Source organism: Lycorma delicatula, chromosome 3, assembly GCF_047948215.1.
Source record: "Lycorma delicatula isolate Av1 chromosome 3, ASM4794821v1, whole genome shotgun sequence".
Taxonomy (NCBI): domain Eukaryota; kingdom Metazoa; phylum Arthropoda; class Insecta; order Hemiptera; family Fulgoridae; genus Lycorma; species Lycorma delicatula.
Genome location: NC_134457.1, coordinates 184,978,999 through 185,002,138, shown reverse-complemented (window position 1 = coordinate 185,002,138; position 23,140 = coordinate 184,978,999). Strand labels below are relative to the sequence as shown.

Genomic DNA, 23,140 nt, shown 5'->3' with positions numbered 1-23,140 from the left:
AAATCATATTTTAATCTAAACTTTCACTAACATTACTTTTTTATTTAAAAATGCAGTTCTCTACATAAACTGAAGAGCAACAGTAAGCCCATTAAAAGAATGGACTCAGTAAGTCAGATGTTGTAACTAGACAATTGAAATCGACCACACGTGAAATGCAAATCACTTCTGAAAATCGCATTTTAAAGAATATCAGCATTTCATAGCAAGCATGGTGAGAATTTAAAAAATGAAGTGGTTTTCAGTCATCTTCTTCATTGGATCATCAGACTTCAGGTGAAGTCTGATGTGAAGTCTTCGGGTGAAGTCTTCACCTTGTGAAGGTGAAATGACACCTTCACTTAATGAATAACAGAAATGGATGTAAATTTTTTCATCCCTCCATCATTGATAAAACAAACTAAAAATAAATTTTGTGCAGTTCGGCACAAGAAGACTGACTTTTCATTTTCTGCACCCTCACTATTGTCAGAAATGCACAATTTCAAAGAAAGTAACTGTAACTGATGTTATTGAAATTTTAAATCTTCAAAATCATAAGATACCTGAGGATAGATAGCCTAAAGCAAAACATTTATGTTTTTTGTCGTTAAACAATGTTTTATATACATTGGAATTAAATCATTGTTCAACTGCATATTGTTCAATTGAGAGAAAAGAAGGAAGCCAAAATGTGTTCTTCCTTTTGTATTATGTTTGAGTACATCGCAGTACTTAAATATGATGAGAGTTCATTTTTATATGAGGCTGAGAAAAAGCTGTACTGAAAAATAAATAATAAAACAAAAATATTTTTAAAGTTATTAATCCTGTTAGCAATATTAACGACTCTTACTTCTCTAGCAAACAGTGTACAGTGAAATTGAGAAAGTTACTGCCAGTAATAATATACTCATTTGTTTCCTTATTGAATATTGAGGCATACAACACTGTTTCATAGTAAAATGGGATATATTAAACTGTACACTAAATCAGTTTTTTATGTTTTATGCATGTAAAGCTCAAAGCCATAAGGATGTACTAAATAGCAATTAGAATTGCCGTCTTTGTTAGTAATAATATCCTTAATACATCCCGTAAGCAATCCATCCAGTAAACTGATACATTCAGTGAAATATTATGCATCCAACAAAAAAAATTTATATGAAGGTGTCACTTGTAGAGCTCAATTTCACTTGCATTTTACTGACCTTAGCAGGTTAGAGAATGGTTATGCCATTCTCAAGAGTGACTCATGTCAGGCCAACTACAACTATTGTGGTTACAACAGTTAACAGAAAAAAGATATCATTTGAAATATGAAGTTGGTCAATGCATTTTATGCCAGAAAAAAATGTTTTTCCATCATAGGCTTTTCTTTTACAATGAAGAAGTGAAAACCCCAGTGGAACTGTGCTTTGGTGATGAATTAAAAATTATTTTCTCTTTGTAATTATGTGAAAATGAGGTAATAAAAGCTGTTTGCCTCCATCCAACCATTATCGCTTTTTTTTAAACAACATTCATTTATCAAACGTGTAAACATCACAAATTATGACTACATTATAATTGTTATAATGAAAGTTTAAGGTTATACTGAAAATGTACATCATAACAAATTAAGCTTAAACAGGTCAGGTGTATTCAGGTAAGTTTCTCACATATTTAATCCTGCAGGCTGGTGTTAGGCAAAGTATTAACCTGTTCAACTCATGCACTCTACTCCGATATGTACCAGCTTTCATAATTTTCAACAGTCTGCATACTTTTTTCTAGAGCAACCGAAGTAGTTATTCCATTATATACTCTACTGCATTATAAAAAACAAAGTTAATTCTAATCTAACAATTTATGTGTAAAGGATATAATTTATTATTTAAAATTACAACTAATTTATCTTTAAAAATTACACAAAAACTTACCATAAATAAAAAAATAATAATTTCAAATGCAGCTGAATACTTAAAAAGAAATAAATTATTATTTTGCAAATTGCAGCTCATTTATCATGGAATTATTTCTCCTGTAGCTGGCTATCAGTTTGGTTTCTTTCCTGCCAGAAAAACTCTTTAAATTAGCCTCTACAGATAACATGATCCTATTGTAATTTTTGAGGAGCTAATATCTGATTTTTTTACCTGTGCATTTCAGAAGAGAAAACATATTTGAAAAAAAAACTTAATTTTATTATTAAATTTCTACTAATGGGTGTGAGATCTTTTAGGAATACCAAACAAGTTTCTATTAGCAAAAACTAAATTACTATAGAATTATTATAGTTATTCTGAATAAATTACTGCGTGATATTATACAAAAAATTATAGTTATAATATTAGTATATTAGTTAATAAATTTTAATATGCATTTCAAATTTTTTCATCACTCCATCATTGATAAACTAAAAAAAAATTCTTGTGCAGTTCGGCACAAGAAGACTGACTTTTCATTTTCTGCACCCTCACTATTATCAGAAATGCAGAATTTCAGAGTATAACACACAACACACATTAAATTTCCAACAAATCTCAACACTGCACATTAATAATACAAAACTAAAAAACTGTATATAAACGAAGAAATATAATTTATTTGTTCATAGACCCTAATTATGATCAATATGTGTACTAAACACAGTATGTTAATGCGTAAACAGTTTTACAATTGTCCCAATACCTTTGATAATAACACAGTCAGTTATTATTAAAAACTATGTTACATTATTTTATTCTTTCCCTCACTTGTAACATCAAATTATTATATTTATTATGTTTGAGTGGATTATTTTCACAACAATCATGATACTGGGGTAATTTTATAATGTTTATTACATAATTGCATAATAATGTTTATTTATCAAATACTTGATAATTTTTCAATATATAAAGTTGAATTTTTCATGAAAATAAAAAAGGGAGATTGCTTCATTTGTCTCTTTAGTTACTGCGCATTTTTATTTATAGTGACCATTAGCATCTCGTACTTTCATTCATAAGGTTTCAAGTTCAAATTCTGATCAGATTTGGCATTTTTCATACACTATAAAGATTTCTATTACACAAATCTTCAGAGTTATCTGATGAATTAGTCCTTTAAAAGAAAATGTCATTTATTTTCCAACTTTCTGATTAGAATTATTTATTTATATATATATATATATTTATATATATATATATAATATTTAGTATTAGTAGTTTTAAATAAGATTAGTACTTAAGATAGTTATCTATTAATATTAAATCCATTAATTCCTAAAATCATTTGAATTGAGCGAGCAGTACTTAGTATATTTTACAAGAAATTGATTGTCAGTCATATTAAATAGAACTTTATTTTTAACCACACAAAGGATTCTTCAAAAATATAAAGTGTCCTGAAGGATTTTTTGTTTGAAAATACTCATCCAGCATTTTAACTACTACAAGATATCCCTACAACTCCCAAGCTTGCTTTTAAGCTTATTTGGTTAATTACATTATCTAACAAACAAAATTTAATTTCAATACTTTGAGGATAATAATCATTAAAAATAGTTTAGTATTAAAAGATTAGGTTTTTTTTTAAATCGGTTGTAGTAATCATTTTTATTACTGATTTTTTAAAAAATTATTATTACTATTTTAAATACAATACTGCTGTATTTCTCTTTTCTGCCTCAGATGTAGCATTTCAATGTATTGTTTATATTATCAATTTTTAATTTCAGAAAAGTAGTTTTATTTCTGTGATTCAATAAACTGAGTGTTCAAAGTGTGCTGCAACCTTATGGAACAATGTTTCCTTCTTTTTTTGGTTTAATTGAGAAAAAATGGGTTACACAATGCAGCAGAGAATATTCATCATCTCCCAATACATTTGATGCACCAGTTATGCCCAGACCCAGAATGCCTTCACATAAAAATATGGTGTGGATGCACCAAACAAATCCTCCATCAAGTGGCTGTATGACAAGTTTCAAGAGACAGGAAATGTAGCCTAAAGTGATCACCAAAAGTGCTAACACCAGAAAAGTTGATCAACATGCAAGCTGCATATTCTGTTAGTCCCAAGAAGTCTGCGTGATGCCTGTCTAGCCAATCTGGTCTTTAAGGATGCATTCATACAAAATTTCTGTTGTTCACGAGCTGTTACCTGCAGACACTGGGCAGCTTTCTATCAGTGATTCATGTCATCTAAAATGCCAGATAGGGAAGAACTCAATGATTGGTTTTGGTCTGATGAGGCTTGGTTTCACCTTGATGGATACATGAATGCACAGAATTCACATATTTGGTGTATGGAAAATCCATATCAGCTGTACAAGTCTCTTGTACACGGACAAAAAGTGGCTGTTTGATGTCCAATTTCACGTAGGTGAATCTTCATGACAATTACACACAGATGGTGCAACAATCTGTAAACACTATACCTACAGACCGGCTAAATTACCCGTGATTTCAGCAGGACAATGCTACAGCTCATACAGCCAACAACATTATGACTTTCTTGGATCAGTGTTTTCATAGACAAGTGATTTCCTCAGTCTCCAGATTTATCCCCTCCTAACATTATCTTATGAAGATACTTTAAGAATACTGCTTATAAACTCACCATCACACCATTACCGAATTGCAGCGAAATTCAACTATATGTCACTGCAATTCCTCAAAAAACGTTACAACACATGTTTAAGAGCATGCAACGTCGTATTTAATTATATGAATTGTATAATGAAGGTCATTTTCAACAACTATAGTAATTTATTCATTTTCTCATAAGGTTGCATCACCGTTTGAACACTCTGTATTTTAAAACTCTCTTATCAGCATAAATGTAAACATTTTTCTCAGTTTTTATGTAAAAAGGAAGGAATAAATAAAAAATTTACTTTCCTGCATATTTCAAGAGGACTCTAATAAAATCACCTGTAGAAAAGAAAAGAGAAGAAGAAGATTGATGTGCATTTATGATAAAAAAGAATGATTGCCACATAGACTTCTTACCCCCTGCATCCAAAATATTATTCTGCCCAACTATTTAAAATAATCCTCTTTACCCCCTAGAAGTATGATATAATTTCTGAACGATCCTCAGCAAACACAACATTAATGAAGGAGGAATGGTTATGTAGCTCAGAATGACTTTTTACTAAAAAATAGTAAATCATAGAGATTTATTTATTTTTTAAGATCCAGGGGGATATAATAAATATGAATAAATTTTATTTTAAAAATTGTTAATTTTCAAGAATCATTAATGAAATAATTCTGATTTTGCCAAAAATTATTACACAAAAAATTGTATCAACAAGCATTTTGGTCATTAACACTTAACATATAAATAACATTTTGTCTTTAACATAAAGACAACAAAATTTAATAGAAAATAAGTTAAAATAAATATTAAAAAAACAAAATATATCAGAAATTGCTGAATTTTATTATTTGTAATAAAATTGCATGTATTGATAATTAGGTAAAGAAGGTAACAAAGCCAGACCAGCAAAGACAAGAAGTTCATATGCAGAAAAGAGATCTGCTGAATCAACTTATTTAGGAATTAGGAGAAAATTTGTAATAATAAACATTTGAGGTGCATTACTTCATGACAGCAAAATATAAACAGACAAGCCAAAATAACAAACAATAGAGACTTTTGAAATAAGGTATTAAACAAAGTATTTTAACATAAGAAAGAAGTTTATGGCAGAAACTTACAAAAAGAAAGTTGATGGACTTTTTGGTATTGTCATTCATGGAAAGTAGGTTTGGTTAGAAGAAATTTAGAGAATAAAAACAGTTTATGAAGAATTTATGAAACAAAGTTGAGGATGTAGGATGAAGGGGATATATCAAGGCTAAGAGACTGCACAGAATAAGAAGGATTTGAGACATGCATCAAACTAGTCAAACAAGTGATGACAAAGAGAAATTATATTGTAATATCCACATTACATAAATGTCTTATCTGATATGGATAAATATATAAATTATTTGTTACAATATAGTAGTGCCTTTTATATCTGCATAAACATTTATAGAGATTGTAATATATTCATACTGAATACACACATCTGTTCAACTTATGAACAATAAGCTAATTAGATGAGGATGATATGTATCCCATATAATTGAGGTACAGTCTTGTATAGGCTCAGGCCAAGTGCTCTTGAAATGTGTGGTTTATTGAACCCTGACCACTAAAGTACACTGGTATCCATTGTCCAGTATTAAAATCTGAATAAAACTAACTTACCTTTACTAAGATTTGAACCTAAGCAACTTCAACTTTAAAAATCAGCATTAAAAAACTGATTTGCAAAGATGATATTACCATTAGAGATCAACCTCATGTGTCAAAGAAAATTATTGAGCTAAATTAAAACTAACTAAATGCAACATTGTTTTTACATAGCATGAACTAGATATTAAACAAATACTCTTTCTGAGAGGTTTTTATATTACTAAATTTAAAGATATTTCTACATTATTCATGTAATATATGAAAATCTGTAATCTTAAAGTAGAATAAAAATCTTAAATAACTACAATAGTGGAACGAACGTGGGAGATTTTCATATATTAAACAACATAATTTATATTTGTTTAATAATAAAAGATTGTAGAAATAGAAATCCATTTAAAAATTAATAAATAAGATTTCATGTGATATTGTATTGTATTCAATTGACAAATTTTTTCTCACTGAACATGGGTAAGTTTAGTGATATTTTACATAATAGAAAGTTAATATGACATGTTATCTCTAAGATTGTATTATCCTTATCTATCTTTGAAGTTCCTTAGAATTTTTTATTTTTTATTTTTATGAACTAAATTCGATATCAAGGATTGTTAAATCTTAAAAACATAAACTGACATTGACCATTATTTTCTAAAAACTACTTTTGGATTCAGAATGTGTAATTCCATTAAAATCAATACGTTTTATAAAAACACAGTTTTCTTAATTGTTTAAAATTAAAAATGGGATTGAATAAGTTAAATTTGTAATTAATAGGAACATTTAATGCTGCAAACAAAATAATTACAAAATACATTATTAAATAAGTAATAAAATATGATAAGCATAATATAAATTACATAAACCTAGAAAATTTTAAACTTCATGATATAAATTTTTAAAATTGATTTATTATAAACATAATTCATCTTCTTTAATTTTATGATGACTACAATAATAAAGTATATATATTATTCAATTATCTAATACTTTATAATAGATTTTAATTAATAGAATTAAATAAAATTATTTATATCTGTCTAAAAATAAAATAAAGTAGATTTATAAATACTGTGTATATAATATCTCCTTTTTATAGTGTATACATATATATAAAGGTATTGTGTATTGAGTAGTGTGTGTGCAAGTGTGTGTTTTGTATGTATGCATGTATATGTGTGCAAGTGTGTATGTTTATTATTTTTTTTGTTTATTGATATGTAGAATGAATACACATGTCTGTTAATATTAAAAACATATATGTATGTGCCTGCACATTATAGTCTGAACATTTAATATACTGATTTTTAAATAGAAGCTTACTTTATTCATTCATACAAAGCTGTTATAAAGAAACAATGATATTTTTCTTTTAATTTTGTTGAATCTTATTACATATGCCTTGTATTTCCAAATCCACCTTGACCAGCCTGCGATGCTCCTTTATTGTAGCCCATTTGCAATCCTAGATGAGCCTCAGATGCTCGCAGTTGTTCTTCAGTGAACTGTCTTTCTTGTTTTTCAGCCATTTTTGGGCCCAACCTTGGACCTGTGAATTCAGGATGTAGTTGTGTCTGTAAACAAACAAAAAAATTAAACATTCTTTTTTTTGTTAATGATTATTTTATATTATATATATAATATGTATAAAATGGGTATTTTAGAATATAATTTAAAAATTTTATCTTGATTTACATAAATTTATTTTAATAAAAGCCAAATACAACCTTGCAAGAAACTTACTTATTTGTTTTTGTTTTAAAAGATAACTAAATGAATAGTAAATATATTACTTACTAATGTTTAATCTGTCTCTGACAATCATCCATATGAATTTAAGATATGACAAACTTTGGATATTTCAAATTTTAAAGCTATATTCCGAAACACAAGGTACATTTTATCTTCCCCTTAGAGAAATGAGTGAGGAGAATATTAATCTCTTTATGAATATTAATAACTAAGACAAGTTTTCTTTGATTATATATACCATGATTAGACAATATTTTGGGGGAAACAGAGGGTAGGTTTTCATCCCCTGAGAAAATTGAAACCAAAAACTTGCCAATCTGAGGTTTACCTCAACTATTGTTGCAGTTACTTAATTACTTCAAAACTCATTCTCTCAATCATTTTAGCCTCTTGAGAAGTATTTGAAATGTATTTTAAAAATATGCAATATATTTTCACCTCTTAGGACTGTGAGATGAAATTCTGTTAGTTTTTTGTTCATTTCATTCTACATAAAATGCTTTTAATACACTCAATATCAAAGAATATTATTTTGGAGATGTTGCTACAGAGAGTTATTGTGCAAGAAAATTGTTCTGATTAATAGATAATATATTACAGAAATGAATGTAGAAAAATGAATCTGTTTATATGAGAAAGATTAATAAAAATGTACCACATTTTGGGTAGGAATTTGAGAACTAGAATTCAAAGTAGTGTATTTTTAATAGTACTACAGTTTTTATGATTCATATTAAAATTAGTAATAATAGTAACATTCTAACAAAAACATAAGTTGAACATATAAAATCCAAGCTAAAATTTAAACTGACAAAAGTTTAAAAACATACTTTTTTGTTTTTTTATACTTTTTAAAATTTAAACTATAAAACATTCACAAGTCACTCCTGAAAATGGTGTAACAATTCTCAAGAATAACAAGTACTCTATTCTATGCTTATTAAGGAATATGTGGCATGAAATTGTTTCCCACTGTCTTCTTCACTGATCAGAGAAAATAACTGTGATTGTTACCTTCTTTACTTTTAATTCACATTAAATATTATCTTCTATTTTAAACAATACTTCACTAAATATTTTATGAAATCTAATGAAGTAATTTGTCAAGGTAATTTTTCTATAAAATAAACATCTGTTGTGTAACTAATTATATCTAAGAACATTTTAGTTTGAAAATAATTTACAAAAACGTGTACAAAGTTTAATAGTAATAAATATTTATTACCTTGTTAACCTATTTTATTATTAACTTAATAATCTCATACACTGAGATTTATTTTTTCCTTAAAAAAATAAAAAAAAGATTGATGCTTACAATTCTACCAAGAGAGTAAAGGCACAGTGTAACTTGTGGAATATTGCGTCGTTCAAATAAATCAGCTGTTTGAAATATTTCTTCTTCTGGAACACCATATTTCTTTATAGCAGCTTGAAATCTGGAAATAGAATTATTTTAATTTATTTTATGAAATATTTTTTTTAAATCTAGGTGCAGTATTACATATATACACATAATTTTATGATTTAACAGTAATTGCCAATACAGTAATAGAATTTTGGCTTAATGATTATTTTCTGAACAACATGACAAAACATGATAACATTTAGTTATTAAATGATTTACCTCAAAATACCAAATCCTTTTGTTCTAAAGGATTTTTTGAGCTAATTAGTGGTACCTTCCTCAACATAGTTTACAGTAGCATTGTTGTTAATGTACAATTTTAAAAAGATTATGAGATCCCTTAAGATTTAATCAGATAATATATTTTATCAATGTGTTTATTCATTTAACATGTGTTTGTCAAATTTCTTGTAGTTCTTTGTCAAACAAATTGGATACTTATAACATTTCCTAAACTTTAGAGGCTGGAAACAGTAAAAAAAAAATTAGTTATTTTCACTAAAGAAAATTTTATTAATTATTTCTAAAAGGTCCTTTTGAAGAGAATACAACAGTCTTTTGAAAGTAAGCTGTTTAATGTTTAATAATTTATTAAACGTAATTAAAAATGTTATCATTTTCTGCTTTTTTCCTTTTTTTGTCTCTATGGAATGTTTGTTTTTATCAAACAGAGCCCATCATTTGAGGACATTTTTATTCCCAAGACTGTTTCAGTCTTGATTTTAAATACAACTTACATTAAAAACTAAATAAATAACAAATCTAGATTATTTAATTTTTTAAATGTAAATTATAATTAAAAATAAAACTGAAGATCATTTAAGAACCAAAATTCACATTTGAAAATGGTGAATTCTGTTGTTTATTTACTTTGTTAGATAATTCATTTATTCATATATATAAAATATATAAATCATATGGGTCTGAAATGATTGATTTTAGAAAAATATATATTTATATGTAAAGGAAAAAAGAATAGCCAACCTTGATGGTACACAGAAATAAGACTGACTCTTGCATATGACAGAGTTTTTATGATTAATTGAATAATATGTAACATAGTAGCATGCTTTATATATATACAAGATAGCCACAACAATCTTGTGTTAGAAGTGTCTAGTGATAAGCTTGTGTCACAATATATATGAATACAAAGATCCTTCTTTTACAACAGGGAATGGTAAATAAGAGCTATAATTTGTTATTTTATTATAGTGTCACAGAATAGTTTAATTTAACAGCAAAATCTATAAATATTATTTTATACATGGATTACCATTTTATGTTTCTGTTTAAATATTCTCAGTTCTAAGATCAAACTTAGGCAAAGCAATCAATTAATTGTAATGAAGAAGAATTAAACACAGATAATTCTCTAATAATAAGTCTAATAATGAGACTTTAATACAGATTAATAAAATGACAATGACTTCTTACACTAGCTTACTTTTTTTACAATACAGAAGTAAAACATACATTTATTAATGGTATTTAGAAATGATAACTCAAATTTTTAATTTATTCTACTAGTTATATGATATGTTATTTCATTATAATAATGTCTATGTTATATTGATTGCAGTTATTTTATTACCTCCTACATCCATCATTCTGTTTTCTGTTGTGAGCACTTTAATAGTTACATTTGTTTTCTCTTCCACTAATTTGTTTGCATGAACACAACAATTCTTTTTCATTTTAAAGATATTTTGATTGAGATATAAAGATTTATCGTACTTATTTATGTAGTTTATGAATCAATGTGTAAAGACAACTAATAATTACAGCCTGAAATACTTACCTTTGTATATTTTCCATCAGCTGAAAATTAGTTCCTTTTGTTTGAATTTTCTTGACTGAGCCAGGTGCAATCTTATTTATTAAATTACAGAGAACAACTCCATCTTTTAATATATCTTCATATGGCTGATTTGGAAGTTTCTCTCCTAATACATCTTCAATCCACTGGATTACTTCAGTTTCTTGTTCCTTATTTCTAGCCTATAACAATACAAAATATTTGTGACTTGTAAATAATTAAGCTTTTATTTTACTTTCATTTACAGTTATGTAAAATATTTTATAATTTTTAAACATAAATGTAAGTAAAAAAGAAATTGTAGAAGCTGACCTAGATAAACGTAGCATTTTAGTGAAATTAAAAATAAATTCATTTTCATCCCACCATTTACTGAATAGTGTTATTTTACAATGCATTTTTTTAGAGTCATTTATATTCTTTCAAAAAACTAAATGAGGATAAGAATATTGCTCTCATTTTAGAACTGTACTTGGCAGCTTGTGAAACATGACAGAGCATTACACAATATTTGTTACAGTTCTACTAAATGTGCTGTGACCGTAATTACTTTGATTTTATTTTTTATTTTTCCAGATATGTAAGAAGAATTTTTAAATATTTATAAGTTTTATTATGCTCCATTTCAATATCTTTAAGTATTATTTAATTTTATATTTATAATAATTTTATAATAAAAATAATTATAATAACTTTTATATTGTTATATACTATGTTGTAAAATACTACTTTAATTTTTTTCAACAAATTAAAAAAATTGGTTCATTAAAATAATGACGGAACATTTAAATTTTAAAACCTTTTTCTCAGTTATCATTCAGTAAAAATATTCATGGATCAGCTTGATGAGAAGTAGCTAACTTATAAAAAATGAACTTAATACAACTTGCTTCCCCATTATTTTCATTTAGAATTGTCAATACAACTTTTTTTTCAGTATATATTTTTCTGAAATGTATAAATAATTAATGAATAAATTTATAAAATTTAACTGGAAAGTAAGTTTGAGACTATTTAGATGTCTGTGATTATAAACTTCCTGAGCTTGTTAGAATTCTGTGAAGTACAACAATTTATGGTAAAATAACATTACTGAAAGTTAATTTGATTTCTTTTTTTAAAATCTCCAAATGTTTTCAGTGTTACTACAATATTCACCAATCATTAATCAAAAGTCTATAATTTTAATTATATTAAATTATATTTAAGACTAATTTTAATTGCATTGCTGTGATAATTGAAGTTAAACAACTAATAGTGACATCATGTTGGCATATTTTAGCTACTGATCTCAGATTTAATTTTAAGTGCAGTTTAAAAAATTTTTTTAAATTGTATTTTATGATTTTTTTGTTATTTATTGATTGCCCTGTTGTTAATGGAATGTTTTAAGTAAAATTATGCAAATTTTCATAAACATTTATTTCTTTTATAACCGGGTTTTTTTTGTTGTTTTTTTTTTAATAATAAAACCTTATACAATTGTCTATTTTTGCACTACTCTTAATATTTAATCTGCAATAATTTATTAATAGAGTAATGATAAAGTTATGAAAAATTACTGAATTTAATTAAATTATATGAAATTATAAATCTGAGCCCAGGAATATAAATAAATGGATTTAAATTGCTGTTGGTCATTGTCCAGATTAAAAATTTGGCTCTTCATATTAAATTTAATTGAAAATAAATTAGATTTTGCCCACAGGTACTAAACTAATTTCAGGACTCAAACATTAATAGAATTATGTAAATAATTTATATCTTTCACATGAATTATTGGAACAAAATTTGGCTTCTAAGCTAAGTAACACATCATAAATAATAATTTATTTTAGCATTAGGTACACATGTTAGCTATTTAATGAGGAAAATTACATAAATGGAGCCAGTGTAAATAGAACAAATTTCAGAATTTTCATTTTTGTTGCAGAACTTATCGTTACATTTTTTAATACTTATTATAAGACCACAAGATCTTTTAATTAAAGAACATATGATTACTAATTATGAGCACAGTCAAGTTAATTCACCTATTTTTCCTACTTACATTACATAATTTTTTTTTAATTTATCTACTTAATTCTGTAATTTTCTAATTCACTTATAGGTTAAGAAAAATGAATCTATAAATAAGCTAATAATTTTTATATGTGGATAAATTAATGTACAAACGCTGTTGTACTTGATGAACAACAGTAACTTGATTTTTGTGATAAAATATAATAATTAAATTTGATATTTAATTATTGCAGTGCAGGTTATTCTAACAATAAATTACTTGGAAAAATATATTACTTGTGAAATTTCCATATATAGATAATAATTAGATATCTTCATTATATTTCTATACTATTCTTCTTTAATTGTTTTTCTCCTAGATTACTCTTCTGCAGATTTGTTCACAGTACTCTATCCAATCCATTTAACCTATTGCATCATTTTGCTTTCCTAATTTCTTTTTTGGTTCATTACATGTTCACAAAAACAGAGCAAAGTCAATAAGAAATATTACTCTGCATTTGAAGGAATAAGGTTAAATTAAGAATATTAGAAAAAGCTGCTAATTATCTTAGTAACAGAACTAAAATTGAAATACTGCCAAACTCCCAATATTTTAGACAGCTTAAGAAAATTTTATTCCAAAAATATAATAATTACATAATGGATATTACCTGAATAAAAACAGAGGAATTAGAAATAAATGTATGAAATACTTTTATTAAATCGCACAAGTCCATATTTTAATAGAACAGTTATTTAAAATTAATACAAAATTAAGTAAAAATAGATATTTGTGTGCTTAAAAATTCAATTAAAATTTAATTAGTTATTTAATGGTATTTTTCCCTTAGACTGTTTACACTGCAATCATAATTTATAGTTAATTGCCAATTGGTCCTTAAAACTAAGATTTAACTTTATTATAAATAAAGAAAAAAAATAATTCTGTTTACAGAAATAGAAATCTCTTTAAAAAGAAAATTATAATATGGAAAACCTTACACAATAATGGGTCGATTAAAATTTGTTGAACTAATCTTTACTGGTAAATAATTTTTGTGTTTATTATTTAATGAATGACATGAGTTTAGAGTTCTTGTCAAACTGATGAATTTATGAACATCAGGTTACACATACAAATTAAATCTTGGCAAACATCCATGACTGTTACAACAGGAATATTAACATTAACAAAACAAATAACACCCAAGTTAGTTATCTTATTAAATTTGCAATTTAATTTTTCAGCTTGAAAATAGTACTAAGGTAAATATTCCCATTAAAATATTCTCTTACTTTGGTTCTATGTTAGTAGTAATTCAGTCTAAGTTTCAGCATGTTGCATCTTATTTTCTTGACACCTTAATTTATAATTTTATAAATATACAAAAAAATTTAATAAAGCAACAAGTTATGTTACTTTATTTGTCTTATAACTTATAAGACAAAATGAACCTTTTACAAGTTTAATTTACATATATTGATAAATTACTTGTATGAGTAATTAACCCAAGCATCAAATACTTTTAGTACTTTTAAAAATTTATTTTAAAAAATCAAATAGTTAAAAAATTATCTAAACTATGGTCCTAAATAAGAGATAGTCAGTTTTTTGGATTGTTGAAAATCTTTGCATTAAAAAAGAAACTAATATTAGACTTTTTATTATATTTTTATTGCAAAATACAAATAAATTATAATATCAAACCATGAATTTTCTTGTAAATAAAATTTGTTTGAGATGGAATATAGTCAGTAATAAATCTCTGTTTATTTAAAAATAAAAAAAGAACTATAGCGTGGGTGGTAGAATGATAAAGCTAGCGCTGCAACCAGCAGACCATATGTATGTATTTAAGCTATGTTAACTCACTCATCGACTAAAATACTCCATGAAGATCTGTCCAGGAATAGAACTTGCTGCTGATATTGTTGAAAAAGCTTTGCAGAACTCTAAACTGTCGAAGACTTAAAACTAATCTACTGTATCGTAGCCAGCTTAGGCGTGGTCTAGCAAAATACTTGTATGAACAGATTTTTTGAAACATAAATAAATAATCCAAAATTAAACTAATCTAAACTTTATAAATTTTAAAAGATTTAAGAAGTATTTTTAATCCATACATAAAAATTTTACTTGAAAGTCTCTTTTTTAATTTAAAATATATTTATTATTAAAGCTTAGAATTTTGTTTTTTGAAAGGATTGAATTTACTTATGAGCACCCTTCAAAAAATAATTTAATTTTTCTTTAGTGACCTGCCAATAATTGACATAAAAAATTATAAATAATATTAGATAGAATTTTTTTTTCAACACCTGAACTGAATTAATGAACTGTTACACTATTGTTTAAATTTATTATGTAATATATTGTTTCTCAGCATAACCCCAAGCCTAACAATTACTCAGTTTTAGCTGATGAAATGTGTAAAGTAATCAATTATGTTGGTAACTTCATCTCTTCTTTAATAACAAAAAAAAAATGTTAAATATGACTTCTATTTTCAAAATACATAGCCTCCAGAAGAGGCCTATGTATTTCTAAATACACTTGCCTCCAGAAGAATTTTTTGAAACTATTATTCATTATATTCAACAGTAGTGTTATGAATTATGTTGTTAACTGCACTCAATTTGAAATGAGCAATGAATGTGGTAAAATTGGTATTTGATCTGAGTTGAGTTTATTCATTTAATGTGGTTAGTTTTTTCTATAGCACTTACTGCTTAGGTCAATAAATACTAAGACATTCTAAAAACATGTATGTTTTTTATTTTGTCAAATTTCAAAAACTCAACTCTCTTTCACTTTCATGCTGAAAGTTAAAAAAAGTTGATTTTTCTTTTATACAAAGTTAATATCTTTGTATTTTGTATTAATCCATTTTGGGTCAATGTCGTGTGTGTTCAGTTTCTATGGATTCCTTTTATCCATTGTGAGTGTGATTCAGTCATAAACATAACATTTGGTGTAATTAATGCAGTTTAATCTTCCAAAATGCTTTATTTGTCAATAAACAAAATAAGTAGTGCTTTGTAAGACCATCAATATAACTTTGTGATTTCAAAATTATATAATCTACTTCTGAAAAGATCTTTTGAAAGCATACTTCTAACTTACTAAGAAAGTGAGTTTAATTTTAAATACAGTTTTTTAAACTTAAACCACACTTCACCATGTGAACTATTGAATTACAGGTGACTTTTGAAACAAGACAGTCGTATCTTACTATACATCACTCCTGATTGCTCATTAAAACAAAAAAAATTTGTCTTGAAGGTGTATTACATTAGAGGATAAGTATGAGTACATTAATGAATGTATACATCCACAGATCTTGATTAGAAACTATAGATATGTTTCAATATCTAGCATATTACTATATTAAATTAATTAAATGCAAACAAATTTTCTGCCATTTTATGATTTCATTTTACTATTATTTACTGTTTTTATGTCGTTGAAACTTCAGTATTACTGAACAGTTAAAAGGGATTTTCTCTAAGTTTTATTAGTTTCCTTAACTAAATTTTAGGAATTTACATTTAAAATAATAAGTTAAATTATGCATTTAAACCAACTTATAGATATTTAAAATTTCAGCTTATATTTTAGTATTGTCAAAAAAAATTCCTAAGTATGGAAGTAAAAGACTTGAATGAAATGTTTTAATTTAAAATTGCTTTTTGAATAAATAGAAATATTTTTTGATGCTAAAGTTGGTTTCTCTTTATTGGTTTCTAAAAAATCATTATTTAAATTTATAGAATTAGTGAAAAATTACCTGGTGAATATATTCTTTTTTTATTAATAAACAACTTATTTTAACACTTCTTAGTACTTCTTTTTCTGGCTTGCGTAACATTTTAATTTTTTTATCATTATATGAACATGAAAGTGCCACATTTTCTGATTCAACATGCCAATTAATGAATTTATTACTTACTGCATTGGCTGGCCTGTGCTGATAGTGCAATTACACAATAGAATGCTTTAATATAAGTCAGTATTATTGTTTAATGCTGTATTATGTATTATACTTATATTAAAAAAAAAGGAAACCAGCCAGAAAAATCTTTAACTATTAATAAATAGGATATGTAAAACAGCACCTCAGAGTTGTAATATGAAATACAAATTGAACATGACTTTTTATTACAAAATTGACATAAGTACTAAATAGTTTTCCAGAGACAAAACAGAGGTGTGTAATGAAATGACAGACCCAATATTGTTACATTCAATTTTAAAACATTACTGACTAAACATACTCGTATTTGTAACCGAAACTCATCTTCTAAGGAAGTAGTGGGGGGGAGATATATAGAAAGAGAATGAAGGGTTAAGGGAGTAAATTTAGAAAGAAGAGAGGTTCTATAAACAAACAAAAATGTAACGAACGAAAGATATATCAAATATACCCTTTTTACTTTTAAGTAAAATTAGAAGTAACCTTTTTTTAAACAAACAATTACAAATTGAATGTGCTACAGCCTGAAAAAGAAAAAAATGAATACTTTATTTTTATATATTTCAAGTTTCATTTCAAAAGAGAATAAATTGGTAAATTTATAAATTACAAGAATAAATTACCAAAATTTGTTTGCTTAAATTTTCTTTGCAAATAGAAAATGTTTCATACACTTTTATCAAAGTAATCTCCTTGATAAAATTCATCTTTTAATTGTTGAGTTGTTTTACAACACCATTAGCTTCAACTCCTTTGGCTTCATCTCTTTTCATACCTCTAAATGATAGAGTATTCTAGAATTTATTTTATTCTAAAGTGATTATTTTAGAGCTTCTCCCATTTTTGTTATACGATACTTTCAGCTTACTTTTTTAAGTCTTTCCTTGTAATGCAGTATGAATATTAAATCTGAAAGTATCTTTCTGACTCGCATTGAATTTCATTTATTATTTCTTGTAACTATGGTTCCAAATACTTTTACCAATTTTTTGAAGAAAAGTACAATAATACTTTCAATTGTATGGTGGAAGAGGAGGGTGAAAATGAAAAACGAAAATATCATTCACTTAAATTGGAGTTTCCTTTTATATATATATATATATATATATATATATATATATATATATATATATATATGTAGGCCTATGTATACAATTTGTGGTTTGTAAATCTCAAAAACTACTAGATCAATTTCATTGATATTTAGAGTAGTGTATCTGAAGTTGTGCATGTAAAAATTTGATGAAAATTAGTTGAGCGTTCTTGGGTTACACTCAATTTAAGGTTAAAACATTTTGAGCGGGTCTAGTCAGAAGCATGGTTCATTATGATGCTGCAAGTTGGAACATTGAAATTTCTTCATGTGTGTTATCTATTGTTGAGTTAAACATGACATGTTTTCCCAAGTACTAAAACTTTTATTTTTATGTTTTTTAATTGTTTATTTTAGTGCATTTTTTATGTGTAACTATTTTTTATGGATCAAAGGATTTTACTGTAAAATTTTAGATTAAAATGGGTTGATCCATTTTCAGAAGAAAACAAAATAACATAATTGGTCTTCTTGCATAGAAATGCAAAAGATTTTTTTAAAATTTATTTTAAAGTAATACTTGTATTCGAAACAGTAATATAAAAAAACGCACGTATAGTTACTGAGGCTCAATTTAAAAAATTTCCAACTTGTATCAAAAAACAACTTTTTCTTTTATAAAAAAAAGGAAAGAAATGCTAAAAAAAGAACGTTAACTTGTTGATCTTGTGATTAATGGACAACTGTCAGTTTCTCCTACGTCATACAAGATCACGGACGATTTTTATACTTTTAACTAATAAACTTATTTTTTTTAATCAAAAATAGCACAAAGAATCTATCAATAGTACAAAATAGTTCTTAAATTTGTTTAGAAACTTTTTTTTTCTATCAGCAACAAACAAAAAATAAATTATGACTTGGAAAATAAATGCCAATCATCCGTGAATAATTTGACGACATAGTTTACAGAAATTTATGAACTATTCTTATTCGTACGAAAATCGAACCAGAAGTCTGTGAAAGACCTGCGAAAAAACCTGTCTGTTTTCAAGTAATATGTGTAGATGGGCTAATTTCTGCGATTTTGCTACCATAAGATGTATTATTTAGATTATTATTAAGTCAATTGGAATTGTAAATAAGTCTGTTAGCTCAATTAGGCACTTTGGATTTTATCCAGAGCCAGTTCGATTAATCCGGAGACAGTACGGAACACCAACTGATACCCATCAACCAAAATTATCCGGTATAATATTCATTTAAATTATTCAAATCTAAATAAGAATACCCGCTTTTTTAAAGAATCCTTGAAAAACTGTCATAACAGGCTTATCTTTTTAACAAATTTCATGGTTAAATCTATAGTACAAAGTATTTTTAAAAATACAACACCTTATGTATATGTCGTTACGTAGATGATGAAACGAATGGAAATAAGTTATTTACTTGTGAAATTAATAAAAGATTTATTGTATTTAACTAATAGGAGTTACGCATTATTAATTACAGATATTAACTACGTTACATTATGATGATTTAGCGACTTATCAGTGTAATGTAATTGTACCGGTAAATTTTTAGTCTTGAACAAACTCAGTCGACTACTGAAACGTGTAGTTAATTGAAACCCAACCACCAAAGAACACCGGCATCCACGATATAGTTTTCAAATGGGAATATAGTTACTTTTATTAGGATATGAACCTGAGAATTTCGACTTCGAAATCAGTTGATTTACGACGACGAGTTTACCACTTGACCAACCCGGTAGGTTAGGTGAATTTTATTTATATATTAAAAACATTAAAATAAAAAGTAATAAAAAAATAAGAAAAATTGTTCACTTTTTCTCATTGTAGTAATTATAATTATAATAATTCTACGGAATTGTTTAATGATATATTTATTACGAAGACATAATTTAACTACTTATTTACATAAAACGTTCATAGTACCTTCACATTATTACCTTGATAAATGATTCATTTCAGATAATCTTTGTAATTTAATAAATTCGAAAATTTAAAAATAAGAATATATACAACTAAATAAAAAACAGTATCGAAAAGAAAACTTTTACTTTTGTTATAAAATTAAAATAGTTGTTGATAAACATGATAGGAATGAAATTAGAAAAGAGAAATGGCATGTAAAAAATATTCGTTTTGTTGTGTTTCATAGGTATTGTTTACCTATGTAAATGGTATTATAGTAAACAATACCTATGAATTATTATTATTATTGCTATTCATTAGATCATTTGTTTGTTTTATAGATACATTATTCGTCATAACTCACCGGTGGCAATTGTTTAACCACCAAAATGATCATTTAGTTGTAGATTTAAACATTTTTTGTAAACTGTTTTTTTTAATTTTCGCTTATTTCAGTAACCGTTTAGCACGGATATGTATTTTTAATTGGATTTTAGAATCTGTCATTAATACTGCAATACAAAATACTAACAAACACATTATTGTAGCTTCTATTTGTCGATAATTATCGTAAGTTTTCGTAAACTATCATAAATATTGTAAGTTAAACAGCAACAGCTTTCATACAAGTATAATCGGCACTACAACAAACTCGGCCTCAATTCTCTGTTAATGTATGGCCTTTTTCATGATTTTATTTCTTTTTTTTTTCATAAAAAACCCTTTATTTTATCTAACAAAATTCATTAAAGGGAATTAAATAATAAGAAGCAATGAAATAATACAGTACAAGTTATAAAATTGTAATAAACATTTTTATAGTACACTATTAAAAATAATTTTAAAACTTACACACAAAACGTTTAAAATTATTCATTAATTATCAATGTATTATTATTTACCACTATCTAAATTCTCTACAGTTTTTTGTTAACTCTATTTCCGGGTTTCAGGTTTTAAAAATTCAACCGGTTAGTGAATCAAAGGATAACAAACACAAAAGGAATTGAAGGGTATATTTGAATGATTGGCCACTTTGACACCTACAAAAACGGATAAATATTTAATTATTACACAAATTTTTTCCTATCATTTGCTACACTCCTTATTTCTCTTATTAAAATAAAAAATAAAAAACCCACAGACATTTAGTATTAAAATAAAATACTGCATTACTTTATAATATCGTAAATAGCTAATCTAATAGTAATCTTGCAGTACCAAATATTATTTAGATGCAATTTATTTTGCATTCTGCTGAATGTGCATTTACTGTTAAACATTTTAATTATAATTTTATTAAATATTACATTTTTAACGTCTTCAAAAGCTATTTTATTATTAAAATGATATGTTTTATATTCTTTCTTATTTTCTAATAAATTAATTTTTTATTAATAAGTACTTGACTTTTATCTTTTTTTTAAATTATACATTATATAACCTTTTTTCTGGCAAACAATATTTTCTATGATTCAACATTTTATTTACTCAGCTGATCAGGTAAATTAGTCAGATTAAGTAATGATTATTTGTTATTATTCTTATTAAGAGGGTAAAATACTATTTATATCATTTTACAAGGGGTATTTATGAGTTTATTACTTTATTATATGTTATAGATCATTGTTTTTTTAGCACATATTCATAGAATTTATTTAAACAATATTATGTTTTCTTAGATTTACGTAGTATTTTTAAATAGTATACCGACATACTTAATTTGGAGTAAATAATATTTGTTTATATTTTTAATTTTCGTGTAGGATTTAAATAATTAACTTGTAAAACTATTTCCTGCACAAAGTTATAAAACGGTAGATTACTCGACTATATTTGTTATTTGTCTCAAATAATTGGGCATTCGTTTTGTAAATTCCTCGTTTACTAATATCTAACTACGAAAACAAATGAATCTATAAGTAGGAAGTATTAATTATTTATTTATATAATTATATTATTAGGCGATAACTCACCGGCATTTTGCTGTAAGGGTAGTATATACAACCTAACGGTCAAACGAAGTCACGAGTGATGGTTAACAGCTTCTAGTCTAGAGACCCACTAAACAGACCGCCTTGCGCGCATCCCGCTTTATCAGTGCCTCCTAAATATAGGCTGTTCCGGAAATACAGCATCTTTCCACGTAAAAACTCATTCATAACTTCATGTATTTATTACTTACATTGTGGGTGTATTATTGCCGATTCATATACAAATTTTAAGTCGCTAGTACAAAATTAAATCGACACCTTTAAGTTTAATATTATCATAGTAATTTTAATACAGGTGATGTTACAACGATGTAAACTAACACAAGTTGGCACAATAGTTTTGTTTGTTTACAAGCGTCACTGTGCTTTCATTTGCCAAAATAATTAAAGATATTATTTCTTAGATTAATATATTACTATATTTTTCTTCTCTAAATATAGATAGAAATAAATACAGGCTTCTGTAGAATACATAAATGCATATTTCGGTAGAAATATATTAAATTTTATTAAATATACTTGATAGATTTTATCATAATTACGAAAATATATATTTTTCATTAACGAATTTATTAATCGAACAAAATGAGATTTCTTTGAAAACTTCTAGTTTCGAAATTTTTAATTTTTTGCGCTTTTACGAAACGGTAATGTTTTGATAGTTGAATTATGACAAATTTATAAGATTTATCCTTAATATTTGGAAAGGATCAATTCGGTGTTGAGAAGTAACCAGTGATTAGGTCGCCATATTGAATAATGACGGACTAATCCCCCTTCACTGATTTCAGGTTTTTTTTTTATTAACTAAGATGTTCACTTTGCCGTATTATTGGTGAAAATTAAAATCTAACGCTGTATAATTTTCAATTAAAAAAAAATCTTTAAATACATAATTTTTTCAATTTTGAAATTTTCAGGATTTTTATTTTTCTATAAATTATTAGGTAATATGTTTTAATAAAAGATTCTTTTATTTAATTCAGAATGTTCTTAACAAAAATAATATTTAACTTGTAATTCT

At 25.9% G+C, this 23,140-nt stretch overlaps 2 protein-coding genes across 3 annotated transcripts in view; one reads left to right on the top strand and one right to left on the bottom strand.

Annotated features, from left to right (window-relative positions):
* LOC142322272 (muscle-specific protein 20-like) overlaps positions 1 to 23,140 on the top strand; it is a 68,733-nt gene that overhangs the window by 24,621 nt on the left and 20,972 nt on the right. The gene's annotated exons all lie outside the window — the stretch shown is intronic.
* LOC142322273 (myophilin) lies at positions 6,962 to 22,257 on the bottom strand. Its single transcript, XM_075361175.1, has 4 exons — positions 22,099 to 22,257; positions 11,157 to 11,356; positions 9,266 to 9,386; positions 6,962 to 7,772 (listed from the first exon to the last, which is right to left on the bottom strand). The coding sequence occupies exons 1-4, from the start codon at positions 22,102 to 22,104 to the stop codon at positions 7,590 to 7,592; spliced, it is 510 nt and encodes a 169-aa protein (XP_075217290.1). The 5' UTR covers positions 22,105 to 22,257; the 3' UTR covers positions 6,962 to 7,589.

Excerpts from the sequence above, each read along its gene's own strand:
- LOC142322273 (XM_075361175.1), bottom strand. Across the intron at positions 9,387-11,156 it reads CTGATGGAAAATATACAAAG|ATTTCAAGCTGCTATAAAGA; the intron begins GTAAGTATTTCA and ends TTCTATTTCCAG. Across the intron at positions 7,773-9,265 it reads TTTACTCTCTTGGTAGAATT|ACACAACTACATCCTGAATT; the intron begins GTAAGCATCAAT and ends GTTTGTTTACAG.